The sequence below is a fragment of the Strix aluco genome, chromosome 3 (assembly GCF_031877795.1).
Source record: "Strix aluco isolate bStrAlu1 chromosome 3, bStrAlu1.hap1, whole genome shotgun sequence".
Taxonomy (NCBI): domain Eukaryota; kingdom Metazoa; phylum Chordata; class Aves; order Strigiformes; family Strigidae; genus Strix; species Strix aluco.
In genome coordinates, this window is record NC_133933.1 from 37,104,500 (window position 1) to 37,118,540 (window position 14,041).

General features: G+C 42.3%; 1 protein-coding gene across 1 annotated transcript in view; it reads left to right on the plus strand.

Annotated features, from left to right (window-relative positions):
• Positions 1-12,368: 12,368 nt before the first annotated feature.
• The window catches only part of MOCS1 (molybdenum cofactor synthesis 1), a 36,745-nt gene continuing 35,072 nt past the window's right edge, over positions 12,369-14,041 (plus strand). Inside the window, 1 exon segment of the mRNA XM_074818116.1 lies at positions 12,369-12,511. Coding sequence (XP_074674217.1) covers positions 12,371-12,511 — 141 coding nt within the window. The 5' untranslated portion in view covers positions 12,369-12,370.

The window sequence follows — 14,041 nt, forward strand, 5'->3', positions numbered from 1 at the left end:
ACTTTGCAGTGATTGGCAAATCAGAGGAGGCATTGAATATCAAACGGGATAAACTGGATTACCATGGGGCCCTAAATAATAAAAATGAGCTGAGATTAAATCATACAAAACAGAAGGTCATGCATTTACATCATACGTTATTGTTCATTCCTTAGTAATGAAATTCCAGAAGATCCTATGTTTACTAGTTACTCATAGCTTGTCTATTGCCACTAACATGATATAGTCTTCAAAAAGACAAATACATCTTGGGATCATATCAGGAAAGAGATTTCCAGCAGACAATGTATTGCAAAAGGATTAATTTTAATATATAAGGCAGAGCTTGGACTTAAGCTGCTGGAAGGATGTATCTTAGAATGTATCCCTAGCTAGCCACACCAGGTGAAGAAAAGGATTTTCTTCTTTCTTAATATTGGAAAGGTGCAAGGAGAATGTTGGGTCATGTAGGAAGATAATCAGCATATGTGCCATGTCTATGGCATTGGGAATTTATAGCGCTTCTGTACCTGAGGGCCTCCAGGAATGACTTTGACAAAAAGTAGCAACACTTATCTGGCTCGCAGCACCTAAAGAACAGCAAGAACAGATTTAATTGCCCAAGAGCAAAATTAATTATAGCAGAACAATGCAGAGAAAGGCTTTCCATTTCCATGCTCACCCTAACAACACATCTAATAAGAGAAATCTAAAAGAGGTGTGCCTCATCTGCTCTGAGAAGGGGTACCCATGAATGGAAAGCTGGGAAAAGAGGTATATAAGACAGAGACCAACTTGTGCGTAAACTACTGATAATTATTTTTTGGTCAAAACTTAGAAGAAGGTTTATAGTCATCCTTGGCTCTAAACTGGCTTCTTAACAACAGCAAAGGTGCAAGTTTGTGATGTGCACATCTGCAACAGTGGACTCATCTCAATGATCCTCCAAGTCCGTTACTGTCCTAGTAAATTTCTTAGGGAAAAATTCCAGCCAGGTTTCCCCCTCCCTACTTCATTTTTTCCCTCTGAGATTGTTGGAGGTCATAGCAATCTGAAAAGGAAACAAAGAGGTGTTAGCAGGTGGTGAAACACAATTATAAAACTCTAGTAATCACAATAAATTGGAGATGCTTGGGAAGATGAGCAGAGAGAGTGAAATGCTGGTGGTTTTTCTTTTGGTTTTACCTTTGTTGCAATATATCTGTTCTTAGAATTAACATCTGCACATTCTCATTCTCCAGACTCCCAGTCTGCATTTCAATTGAATAAAGTCTTTGTAAAATTCCCCAAGACTGAGTTAATATCCTAATCATAAATAAGTTAGGACACTAGGGCCATATCCTTCCTGTTAATCCAAGGACAAACTTTTTCCTTCATTTGAACAGCAGCAAAATTGGATCAAAGGGCTCAGTACTCTGTAGTCTTGTTCACTCATGCAGTCATTTACCTGCACAAGATGATTGCAAATTATTGTACAAGGCAGAAGTCAATGATGAAACAACTGCTTGGATTATATTTTCTATTTAAATAAGGTCTTTTTGTTCCCCCTCAAACATCAATTGTATTAACAGATAGTGTGAGTCATTAAATGGTTTAGTTTGTCTGAAATAGCAGACGAATTCGTTGCTGAATTGCTTTTTTCCAAGGGGAGCATGTTCTGGTGAAAATTTTTCTTAAATCTAAACTTTTATGGGAAATTTCTGAGAAAAAGCTTAATGTTGTTTTGTTATATTTTGCATATTTTTGCAAATACACAAAAAAAAGTAAAGGAAATTTATGGCACGAAAAATCTGCAAACACTCACATTTAAAGTGTCAGTACAGAAACGAACAGACCAAATACTCCCTCAAGGCACTCAAGTTTACAGACTGAAGATGACAGATTAGAATGAGCCAGAGATCAGAATATTTCATTCAATCTTACAGCTACGTTTTGTCCTGATAAAGTAAACTAGGCTTAATTTGGTTTTGATTTTCCTTGCATATTAATCACCTTAAAGGGAGGGCTTTATTATGGCTATATTCTAACTTATAACTTTCGATGCCAGTCAAATGTTTGACAGCACAAACAAAATACACAGAAGTTTCCAGAACATTTCTTTGTCATGACTTACTATTATGATTTACAGAAAGTGGAGCCAGTTCAGTTGGGTGGAAATACATGGATTATCATCAGGTCCTGCAGGTTTAGGTGTCATTCCTTTTTTTCATTTATGCCTCTTCTCCACCTCCCTTGCCCTTCTCCCATCACACATCTTGCCAAGTCAAAACCAGGTTCTTCAGGATGGGTACTGTCTCCTCTGATATGGGTGTAGAGCCCAGGTATATATGGGCATAGAGTGCTTTAGCATGAGGACTTTAGTATGACTCTGCCTGTGACAAGATTTTAGTAGGACTTGTGCTCTTGCTTGTATCCTTCTGCTCATGTGAGAATTCTACGTGCTGCTATTACCAACCAAGGAGGTCAGTCTCTTTCTGGTTTCCCAGAATATGTCCAAACACCTACTTGATGGCAAATACAAACCCACAGTCCAAGAACCTGCAGGCTGATGTGCCATGGCAGCTCCAGACCGCAAGGTGATTAGATCATTTTCCTAATACAGGAAATGAAGGGTTTGGACATCTGCATTCTGTTCCCTACCCTCGACTCACACATATCTAGCTGGTGGAGCAGTGAACTCTTAGGATACACCTTGGCTCTGTGACAGTGCTGTGGCAGTTTCTTTTCAACATTACTTTTTCATCACCCCTAGGAGCTAAATAAAGGAAACCCTGGCACAGTTAACAAGTAGGCAGATGGTTGCAGATGCACTGTGGGCCAGGGACTGGAGGATCCCATCTACAGGATTACAATGATGACAGAAGGCAGAAGCAAGCACCGGCAGTAAAATTAAACAAGTATTCCTATTTCACATCCTTAATGAGGTCTGTTTGGTCTATGTTACATCTCTCTTGTCAGTCCTTCCAGAACTACATCAGCAGCATACAACAAGCACAGTGCAAAAATTCCTGGGCTAGCAGTCAAGTCGTAGCTCCAGAAGCAGGACAACTTAATCAGTGTTTTGCTGCATGCTCACAGATTATTTTTGTTAGGATGCAGGTGCTGTGGCACTATGTCTGTGTTTCTCTTGATCTGAGCTGGTACCTCTGTAGACCCAGGCAGTGTACCGTGTGATTGTATCTGCCCCATTAGCTTCAGTTTAGCAGGGTCCTGGCCCTGCTGTGTTGTGCAGTATAGGTAGTTGTCCAGCTTGAAAAGAGTAAAGTTACTCCTTGGAAAGCTTGCTGACACCACAACCTGCTTTTTAAGCCTTCTTAGGATGTGTAAACTGAAAAAGGTGTTTCTCTGGACTGCCGAGAAATGAGGTTTTTATATTTGTCCCAAAATCACCTTGTTCAAAGTTCAGTACTGGAGAAGTAATCTGAACTATGCAGGTATCCTATTGTCTGTAACTTTGCCTAAGACCAAAGAAAAAGTGTATAACGAAGCTCGTACATGTGGGAGGCATCGGCCTGTCAGCCTTGTACAGCCTCTGAATCAACAGCTAGGCTTTGATGAGAAACAGGCCTTGGGAGAAAGATAAGAAACTGCCGAGTTGTGCCAAGGTGGCAGGGAGAAACAACGGACAGCTGCAACACTGAACTGTGGAAAAGTACTGGACTGTGAGAAGTTACCGCCACGTGAACAGCACATGAACAAGAAGTTGATTGGTCTGCACAGCGCGTGTTAGAGTGGTCTTATGCTGATAGGAGAAAAGGTTGATAGCTGTCTAATTGCTGATTTGCTAATTATGAAGTAAGAGCTTTGGTGAGAGCATAAGTATGTACTATTGGAAAAATAAACAGCTTTGCTTGTTATAACTCTCATAGAGTTGTGCAGGTCCGATATCCTCCTGCAACACGTACAAGTGAGTGAAGGTAAAATAAATTAGATTACTATAATTAAATGTGAGGATTTGATCAGATTGATTAAATCTCTTCCTTAGAAAACTGAGCAGGGAGAAGGGGACCAGGAAGGAAGTTATTTTGTTTAGTTACCAGTCCTTGTTACTACATAGTTATTAACTGATGTTGGGACTGGTGTACATGTACTAGCCACAGAAAGGTACAGGGAGAGTCAAATCATTTCCAGACTAGAATTAATGTTGCAAGTGCAGCCTTCTGAAATTACAGGTAATGAGGTTATAAACAATCCCTTTTGTCCGAGGCAGGGTTGCACACAAGGGAAAAATCCAGTTGCAAGAGACATCACTTGTTCAGACAACAGTAGCGGAACATCTCAGGATTGCAGTCAAGGGTCCTAACTAATGAAATACATGATCATCTGATCATTCAGACAGCAAAGCTGTCCTGGGGATATTTGCAGTGGGTTTTATTTTTTTCTGTAGTTCTGAGTATCTGTTTCTGCTCAATAATAGATTCTCATGTGGAAACACATTTTTCTCATTCCCCCATCTCAGATGCAAAGCAAACAGATGGGAGGGAAGGAATTTAAAAGGACAGGGGATTAGAAAGAAGGAGGCTAGAAAAGGAGATGGACAGAAGGACAGGTGGGCATAAGTTCAGAGAGGAATTTAAGAGAATGGAAAAGATAAGAAGGCAAAAAACATTGAGAAAGACATGTATGTAAGGGAATGAGTTTGCAGAGATGGATGCCAAAACTAGGGTATTTGCTTTGTCTGAAAGTAATTGATTTTGCAACTTTAACAACATAGGGATTGACTGTGGAGGGGAACACCCTATAATTCTGTTATTAAGCTTTGGCAGGGCCAGGGGGACAAAAAGAAAAAAAAGAGGAATACCATTATCCAACAGGGTGTTGATTCCCAACAGCGGATATCTATTTCCCTCTCTACCTACTGATGGTCTTTCTTCCACATATTCCCTGCCTGTCTTAAGCACTCTCACTGTTTTTCAGAAGGTACTATGTTGCACTGCAGAGACAGCTGCAGTTATGAGGAGAAAACTACCTCTTGTTAAAGCACACTGGAAGTTTAATGGAGCAATTATACTGTTTAATTGAAAAGCTGCAAAATCATTCTAGAAACTTAAGGTCACACAGGTTTTAAGAGTGTCTGATGCCAGGCTTCTTAATTGTAGGTGTCATTTTCAGCTATAGCTGAAATTCAAGGTAAATACTAAAATCAGGTATCTTAGTCCCACTTCTCTGCTATGTCCTTGTTTCATCTGTCTTTTTCTCTCAATTTTCTGCTGTTCTGTCTTTAACCAAAGTGCTCAGCCTCCCTCATGGGTATCACAAGTGCTGCATGTGGAGATGAAGGACTTGCACAACAGCAAGATGCAGACTAACAGACTGGTACTGCCAAACGTTGTTGGATGCCTTTTGGAACAGGAAGATTTCATCAAGATAAAATTATTTTCTTCTGCCAGAGGAAGAAACAAACTTGTGAACAGCAGCAACATAAAACCCCTTGACTCTAATTGCCAAGCTTTAAAAAATTAAAAAAAAAAAAAAAAAAAAAAAGAAAAAAAATTAAAAAAAAAGAAAAAAAAAAAGAAAAAAAAAATTAAGGCATTCCACTGGCTAAGATGGAAAGAGTTTCCAGCAAACAAGAGCCCACTCAGGTCAGCATCAAATCGACCTGTTCCACTTTTGTGTTTTATTTTATAATTAGTTTTCTTTACACTCACAGCATTTAAAGTCAAAATAACTGGGTCAGAAGACCAGACTTCCAAGACTGGGATCCTAATGAATACATCACTATCCATGAGGAAATACAAGGCCAGTAGAGTGTCCTACATGCCTTTTTCCTGTGTAATAAATAACCCATTCTCATTCCCCACAACAGAGTATTTCAGAGGCCTAGTGGTTAGCCAGTCACAAGGTCTGAGCAATTACCACTGTAGTGAGTGAAAAGCTTTAGAAGGGCAACTACTACAGAGAATAAAGCCTATGACCTCTCAAAAGTAGTGGGCATAGTTTTCATAACCTTTGAAACCTCTGGCCTGAGGCTTCTCTGAGGTTAGACTGAGTGCCATTGTTCAGACAGCTGCCTCTCAAGGACTTGATTTTCTTACATTACAGGCTATTTGTAATCATTGACGTGAAGATGAGTGGCAGGAACCAGGAGAGCAGAATTCTCTTCTCCTCTAAAGTTGGCATCTCAGGCCCACTTTTCCATCACCTAACTGACTAAACAATGCGCAGCAAAGTAATGATCCTCTGTCCAAAAACTCAAATAAAGTTTTTCCAAGACTTTTTGGAAATGCAGCTTGGAAATTGGAAACACAGAAAACATTGGGAAGAGGAGATGAGAGAACAGAGTGAATCTGCAAACAGCTCCTCTCTGTCTTTCTTTACAAGACGATTGCCAAAGATGTGAAAGAGGGAAATATTCAGTGAGATTCGGTTTGCTTAATCACAATTCTCTATTGTGATTTGAAAGAACTGAAGTGAAGTGCCCAGAGGATCTGAAATGACAGGGAGAGAAATATCTGTCGGATGCAAAATCTAGAAGTGACTTAACTGTATCTGAAAAAATATAGTCTTTGCTATAAGCATCTACAAATCAAAAATGCCAACAGCCCACAAAGATGCCCTGATGTTTTTATTATTTTGTTTTATTTTGTTTTGTGCCATTTTCTGCCTTATGACTTTCTAACCTGATAAAGCTCTTTGGATACAAATTAACTTTCTTAGACTGCTCTTTGTTACAGTTTCACTTACCTTGATGGGATGCTTAACAGACTGGAAGTTGGCTTGTTTCAGCAAAATAAGCCAAGAAATAAGCAGAAAATAAATCCTATCCTTGGTATACTAAGAACCTGGCTATAAACACTACCACCTAGTTTTGAAAGGCACAAGGCAGGTATACTTTACAGCCTCAACAGAACTTAATCAATTTCCAATTCACATCAAACTCTTCCAGCACAAACATAGTCTTAAAGGTCTCTAATCTTGCTTATTGTTTTATTGGGATGTGGAGAAGTTTTTTGATTTTGATGAAATTTCTTGCTTCAAAGCAAACTAAATGAGAAATACTCATTTCATAAGATCACATGCCCAGCTGTTTAGCTAAATTAATTGCTGTTCCAAATACAGGGACTAATTTCAAGACAGCAAGACAGCACCTGTATTGGAAAAGAGGCTTCTTTTTTTTTTTTTTTTTTTTTTTTTTGTGGTAATGCTTAATGACAAAGGCAATATAAGGCCATCTGGACTTTACTTCTCTCCATTTGAAGACCAATACATTTCTCTTGAAGCAGGGAAGGTATAATTCCTTCTCTTAGAGTAGATGAAGACCAAGAACTGGACCTGCACTTTGAGGAAAAAGGGAGATCATTATTTGCTTTGTCCAAATACAGCTGAATTCTCAGGTCTGAGAATCACCCCACTGATCCAGTGCCTTATGCCTAGAGTGTTGGTGTTGCTGATATATAAGGTACAATCACGTACCACCAATATACTTAACTTCACTCTGTAAAGTTAAGCAGGATTTCTTTAACATGGCAAGGAGGAATAGAGTTACTCATGGGAGGTGAGGGCATTGGGAGTCCAGGTCATCTCTAGGAGACGGAAAAGAAATCTCCTGGTGTTTTCTAACACTCAGGTACCTTCTTTTATCATGTCCTTGAATTCAATCAAATATGAAAAAAATGTAGGCATGCTAACAGATTAATCCCAAACCTACAACTGGAGCTGCCTGGGGCAGAATGAACCCACAGAGAGTTAAGCTGAGACAATGTATGGCTTTGTCTAAACTTTCCTTTGGCTATGTCTGTATCGACCTTATTAGATGGGGTTGTTCTGTCACTATATTCATCCTTCTCACTGTTCTCAGGAATTAAACATGATAAGCACCCAGTTAGACCAGCAAAGTCATGGTCAGCCCATAAACAGTCTGTTTACTGGGAACATTGCATAAAGGGTTGAACTGTGCAATCCTGCTCCAGATAAATAAGAGCTCAGCAGCTGTCTTGCACAGAACTTCTAGATAAAAAACAGGAGGGCACAAAGTATTGCCGTTCCTCCATTGTGTAATGCTGAAGGCGTGATGATATTTCATGTAAAGGAAGGAAGCCAAGAGAGAAGGGTATGGTCATACATAAATGATAAGGTCAAGCTCACAGCAAAACTCTTTCCCTCCCTTCCTTTCTCCCTCCCTTTCTCCCTTCCTCCCCATCCTTCTCTTCTTTTCTTCCTTCCTTTCTTCCCCTTTTCTACTTATATCAGCCTCCATTTTTTTATGCATTTCTTAATTTTCTTTCTGCAGTGTGGCTGTGCAAAACCGTGGAAGCATAAACATAGACTTACTTTTAATGTGTAGAATCAGTTGGACTACTTGGTATTCTACAGCCCATTACTCTAGATACTGCTCAAACAGAGAATGCTAAAAATTTCATCACTAAATATTAATGACATTGAACAAACATTTTTTCTTTTCTCATTGTTGTGAGCAGAAAAACTGTTCAACATCAAAGAAAATACAGGAAAGGAGGAGGGTAATAAGATGAGGGAGGACAGGGTTTCTCCAGCACACAGAAGGTAAGGAGGGATAGATGACAGCTTTGACACCTATTTTCTAACCAGCCTAGCTAGTTCCATGCCAATGATTTTCAGACCAATTTGATTAGAAAGGCTGGTCTTGTTCAGATTTCTTCTGCATTTGTGAGAGGCTGCTATTTTTGTGGCAGCCTTGGCATGCGTGTTTACAAAATCCCTATTTGTAACTCCGTGTGGTTTTGACACGTGCTTTTTAATTCCATGAGAGCAGTATGTCCTAGAGAACTATGGATGTTATTTTGTGCCAGCTACCAGGAACAAACACCAGGAAGGCTCTCATACCTCTTTCTAATGAGGAAAACAAACTATAACAGAAGTGTCTGCTGTATCAGCTCCCTAGGATTTCTCAAGTGCAGATAAGAATAATTATGCAGTGGTGTGCTTTGAACTGAAAAATGCTATGACACTCACAAGCAACTTTAAGATGTCCTAAACTAGTCATTCGTACCTCACACGTGCCCTGAAGTTTAACAGGGAATCTCTATCCTTGGTACTTTCTTTAAAGGAGTGCCTGCATTGCTCACTAGTAACAAACGCAGAGGGAGGATGTTCTGCTCTTGCAAGAAATAGACAAAACAATCATCATGTCTTTGCAAAGTCTAACAGTTATTTTGTGCTCAATTTGCAGGAAGCTGGACATGGAGGCTTTCCCTTGGCTTACACTTAGACTAAGAGCTCCCACAGTCTTTCCTAACAGCAGTCCCAACACAAGCCCTGGCTGTTTTCCAGCCCCACATGAGGATAGGATCAGGTCTTCCACTTTGCCCTGGTTTCTGTTCAGGCATGTAGCCCAAAGTTTCAGAAAGATGTTGAGAAACTCTTAACGGATGCCTAGTTTGGACAATGAGGCAATTGTGATTCAGTGCAGCAGATTCATCCAGCTCACGCTGTGCTCTCTCCTGATACTTTTTAATTATTATTATTTAATTATTAACATATCTTTAAAATGTTGTTCAGTGCTTATCTGAAGCATGAATAGCACTGGAAGTAGTCCAGCACTTTGCATTTTTGTATTGTTCTGGGATAGGCTTGCAGAGGGCGCTGGTACTTGGACTGGACTCTGCCCTTCAACTGCCCATGTGGGTGTAATTCTCCTTGGCAGGCACAAGTTTTACAAATGGCACAGTGCAGAGTCTCTTGAGGAAAGCTAGTTAATCTCTGAATGTGCAAGAGTGCTGAATGAGACCTGTAAGGTGTTAAGCATGAATTCAGCAAAATCTTGAAACAAATAAACAGCTAAATAAGGCATGGCTAAGTCAGAACAGAAGGCAGCAGTAGGAAGGGCAGGAAATTTTTCTTTGGAATTTGGACTACAGATTTACTCTGTGTCAAACACAAGTGAATGTCTGCATAACGTCTAGAAAACAACTGAATGACCAGTGGCAAGAGCTTCTGTGGATCCTAAAGCTGCCTTGACTAACTGTCTTGAGCTTTACTAGAGTGACAATGGTCTCTGCAGCTAGATGTAGATAAGTACTAGTTTGCCATGGTAGAATATCACACGTGACTTCAGCCACAGTGCAAGAGCATGACATTGCGTAGCATCTTGGCCTAAACATACAAACCTCAAACCTTTAATTCCTTACTAAGTACTAGTTCTTCAGATAGCTGCTGAGAAAAGCAAAGAAATCAAACCTCCATCTGCTGTCTCAGATGTGCAAAAAGCTTACTCTTCATGACCCATGACACGACATGACTGTATCCCAGCCAAGTTAAAATGGAATCATCTCTTATGGAGATGTTCTTATTCCATTATATTTTACGGTTACACTTAATTCTGGGCAAGTGTTTCCGTCAACCAGCAGTAGCTACTTCTGAGTAAGAGGTTGCCTTTGGAGGTTTAAAAGCTGATCTTATGCTGGTTTAATAGGTATGCTTATATTTGTACAATCTGATAAAACTGGAAAAATACAAGGCTTTAAGTATGCAAAGACATTTCATTTCTTAACTTTCCTGATATTCTCAGCCTGCTATATTCAACTGGATTATGGATGTAAGCCAAGCTTAACATAGTCTTTAAGTAAAATAAAATAACTATAGAACCAGACCCTTCACTGTAGGTAAGAACATTTACTGAAGAATGATCCTGTGGATTTTTTTAAATGCTGATTAAGCACATGATAACTTTTTTCTTTTTCTGAGATTGTAATAAATTTTGATCTTTGTTCACTTTACATCCAATTAAACTTTTTTTGAAATTAAAAGGTTCGCTGAATTGAACAATTACTACATTTAATATGAAGCTAAAATGTTTTCTGTATTTCAGCCTTCATTATCACTCGCTGTTCAGTTAAATTCAGGAAATCATTTAGTTACAGTTATTCCAGGGAGAAGTGATGCTTCATAAAACTTGTAAAAACTTGTAAATGTAAACATCAAGCTTGCTTCTACATCCTTTGAAAACTGTAGTTAAAAACAGTATTTTGCCTTGTTATCTTCTCTGTTGTTTTGATCTGTGTATATGTTACCTTGACATCATACTGATAAGAATGGTTTCAGAATAGATACTTGACACATCACAGGTCATTCAAGTCTGTATTTCTTTTCAAATGGCTTCAGCTTTGGGGGAAAAAAAATGCAATGTTGCAGTTAAGTTTTCCTGTTAGTTCCCACCCAGCCTAAAGACTGAATGAAGTCTAGAGTCTAAATGCTTAAGACTGAATTGGACAGAAGCAAGTATTTTGCTACAGAGCAAAGATTTAAGTAAAAGTAATGACTGACACAAGCAATTATAAGGCCCAGTTACTCACACATCAACAAGTACTGCACAGGTCAAACACTAAAGGATTAAGACTGTGCAGAGAATGGTTAATGGTTTTGCAACAATTAGTTGCAAGTGCAAACACTCCTGACACAGCAATCTGGTAACAGAAAACAAAATTATTTAAAGGGGTAAAGCTATCATAGAAGCAGCATGGTGTATAAAGCTGTGTTTTACCATCTACAGAAATACAACTGCTGCACAGTTTCAAGACTAAGAGCAATAAAAGTCATTTTTAGGGCAACACATGTCTATTGGAAGAGTAGCTGACATGATTTGGGGAAGGGGATCCAGACAAATTTTGGGCACACGAGCCCCCCTTTCATGTGTGGAACAGGTTTAGAACAAATGTCTCAAGTTCAGCTCGGCAATGAGCAACCATGCTCTGCAGACCCATCGCCCAGAGGAGGCGAACAGTGGGCCACCAGACGTTTCACCACAGGCCTCTTTTCTGTGAAACACTGGGAGTTTGAGGGAAAGTGTATTAGGCTGGAAAACTGAAATATTGGGGTTTTATGCCCCATTTAGTTCCTGTGTCTATCTTCTGACAATGTTTTACAGATTTTACTCAAGACTTGGGCAGGGCTGAGGTTGGAGTCGTTGTTCCCACCGCCAATGTTCCCCAGCCGAGGATAACCGTGTTTCCTGTGCTCCGCCTGTCCCTGCTGGGGCACAGCCCTCGTGAGCGAGTCCTTCAACGCCTGGGTTTCCACGCAGGCAGCCGGCAGGCAGGGCCAGCCTGCAGGCCTCGGGCTCTACACCTGGCTCTTGGAAGGGCCGAGGCAAGGGCAGCGGAAGGCAGACAATAAAGGCTCTCAGGGCAGGTTTTGCCCTTGCTGCTGAGGGACGCGGGGCTCGCAGGCGCTGCCTGGGGCCCCCGCCCCAAGAGGGCAGCTCGGCGGTGAGGGACCTGCGGGCCGCCACTGCCAGCGCCGCCTCCCTCCTCCCGCCCGCCCGGCTGAGGGGCGCGGACTACGACTCCCGGCGGGCAGCGCCGCACCTGCGGCCGCTCTGATTGGCCGCCTCTCCCCCCCTCCCCGCCCTCCCCCGCGTGACGGCGCGGGGCTGGCGGCGTCGCCCCCCGCGTGCTGGGGGCCCGCGAGCCCCATGGCGGCGGCGGCGGCGGCGTGGGGGCGGCGCGGTGGCCTCGCGCTGCTGCGGGGACCGCTCGGGGCAGCTGCGGGCCGCGCCTGCAGCTCCGGGGCGCCTGTCAGGGCTCCCGCCAGGGCTCCCGCCGCCGCGGCTCAGGTGAGGCGGGGCGCTGAGGGGTCCGGCGGGGGGCCAGGCCGGAGCGGCGCCGCGGGGTGAAGGAGGTGCTTGGGCCCGGTAACGGGCAGGTGCCGCTGCCCGGGGCCGGGGTTGCTTGGGAGGCGTGCGGCCGCCGGAGGTCGGGTTTGGGATTTTGAGTCCCGGGCCGGTGCCTTGCACTTAAAATTAAGAAAGCGTAGTTTGGGGGGTTGGGGGTGCCAGTGATACCGCAGGCTTTGCCGGGCGGGGTTCCCTGGGGGGGCGGGTTCGAGAGTTCCCCCACCGCAGCCGTCTGCAGCTGGAACCCGCCGGGCCGCACGGCCCCGGAGCTCTGCCTCCCCATTTCTGATAGCAATACTGAATTTTGCAACCTGTCCCAGACCGAAAGGTGATTTGTACGGTGAACATGACCTGATTACGGCGGGGGTTGGGGGGGGAGAGTCAACAAAACGTGTCGTAATGTGTAATTCTATGCTTTTTTGTTGAAATGTCGCCCTAACTTTGAAGGTAAGTAGGACATTGAGTCTTTTGGACTGAACCAGTTCTGTGTTCCTTCCCAGTCAGAGAACAGATGACACAACAGCATTTGAGCTGCCCAGGTCAAAACCAAGTGGTCTGGCAGCTGTCGATGGTTGTGCTCCAAGTGGTCACGGGAGCTTTGCCATAAAGTTGTTTGTTCGGTCCCTGGCATGAAATCAACACAGGTGTTGGCCAGATCTACCTCCTCCTAGTTTAACTTCAGGTCCCCCAGGTGGATTCGGTCTCTTGTGTCCAAATGCAGGAGAAGAAGTTGCACAGAAAGGCAAAGGTTCTGTAACAGTCTAGCAGAAATAGGGCATGACATGCAGAGTAATCCCAGTTGGGGCATAATTTATTGATTTGCTTGAAATTGCATGGCTGGCTTTAACAAGCAGAAAATAAACTAAAGCTACTAGTGGCAGTCTTTGTGTCGCCAGAATTGAATGTGTTCGCTACCATTTGTTTACAGAAGGTCAAATGGATTTGTGCATTGCTTTATTGGATGCTTACTTGGTTTGGGAATCTAGAAAGGTTATTGAGTTTCCTTTGCATGTACTTTTTCTGTAAGTTCTGATCCGAATTACTTTTAACTACTTTCTGTGAATTGAGTAGTTCTAACATACTTTCGGGAGTACTTTTGAGAGAGCTTGATTACAACATCCATCTCTGAAAGCCCTGCTCCCTTAGGGAATGAAAGCCACAGTGGCTGGAAGAATGGGATGGGTGATCTGTGTGTGTGGCATAGTAACTGTGACAAGCGTGCTGGGGCACTGGCTGATACCCTGCAGGGCCTGAGAAGCAAGCTAATGTAAAAGCAAAGGCAGTGCAAACTTAGCAGCTATACAGTGATAATACACTCATTGCCTCTTTCTGTTCTCAGTCTCTCCGGGGATTCATCTGTAGAGAGGAGCAATTAGTGTTACAGCCATAGGGGACAGTGAAACATGCTTTCAGATGGCAGGATGTTCAAACATTCAAAACAATTGTGGATACTGCTTGACTCTCTTCTGG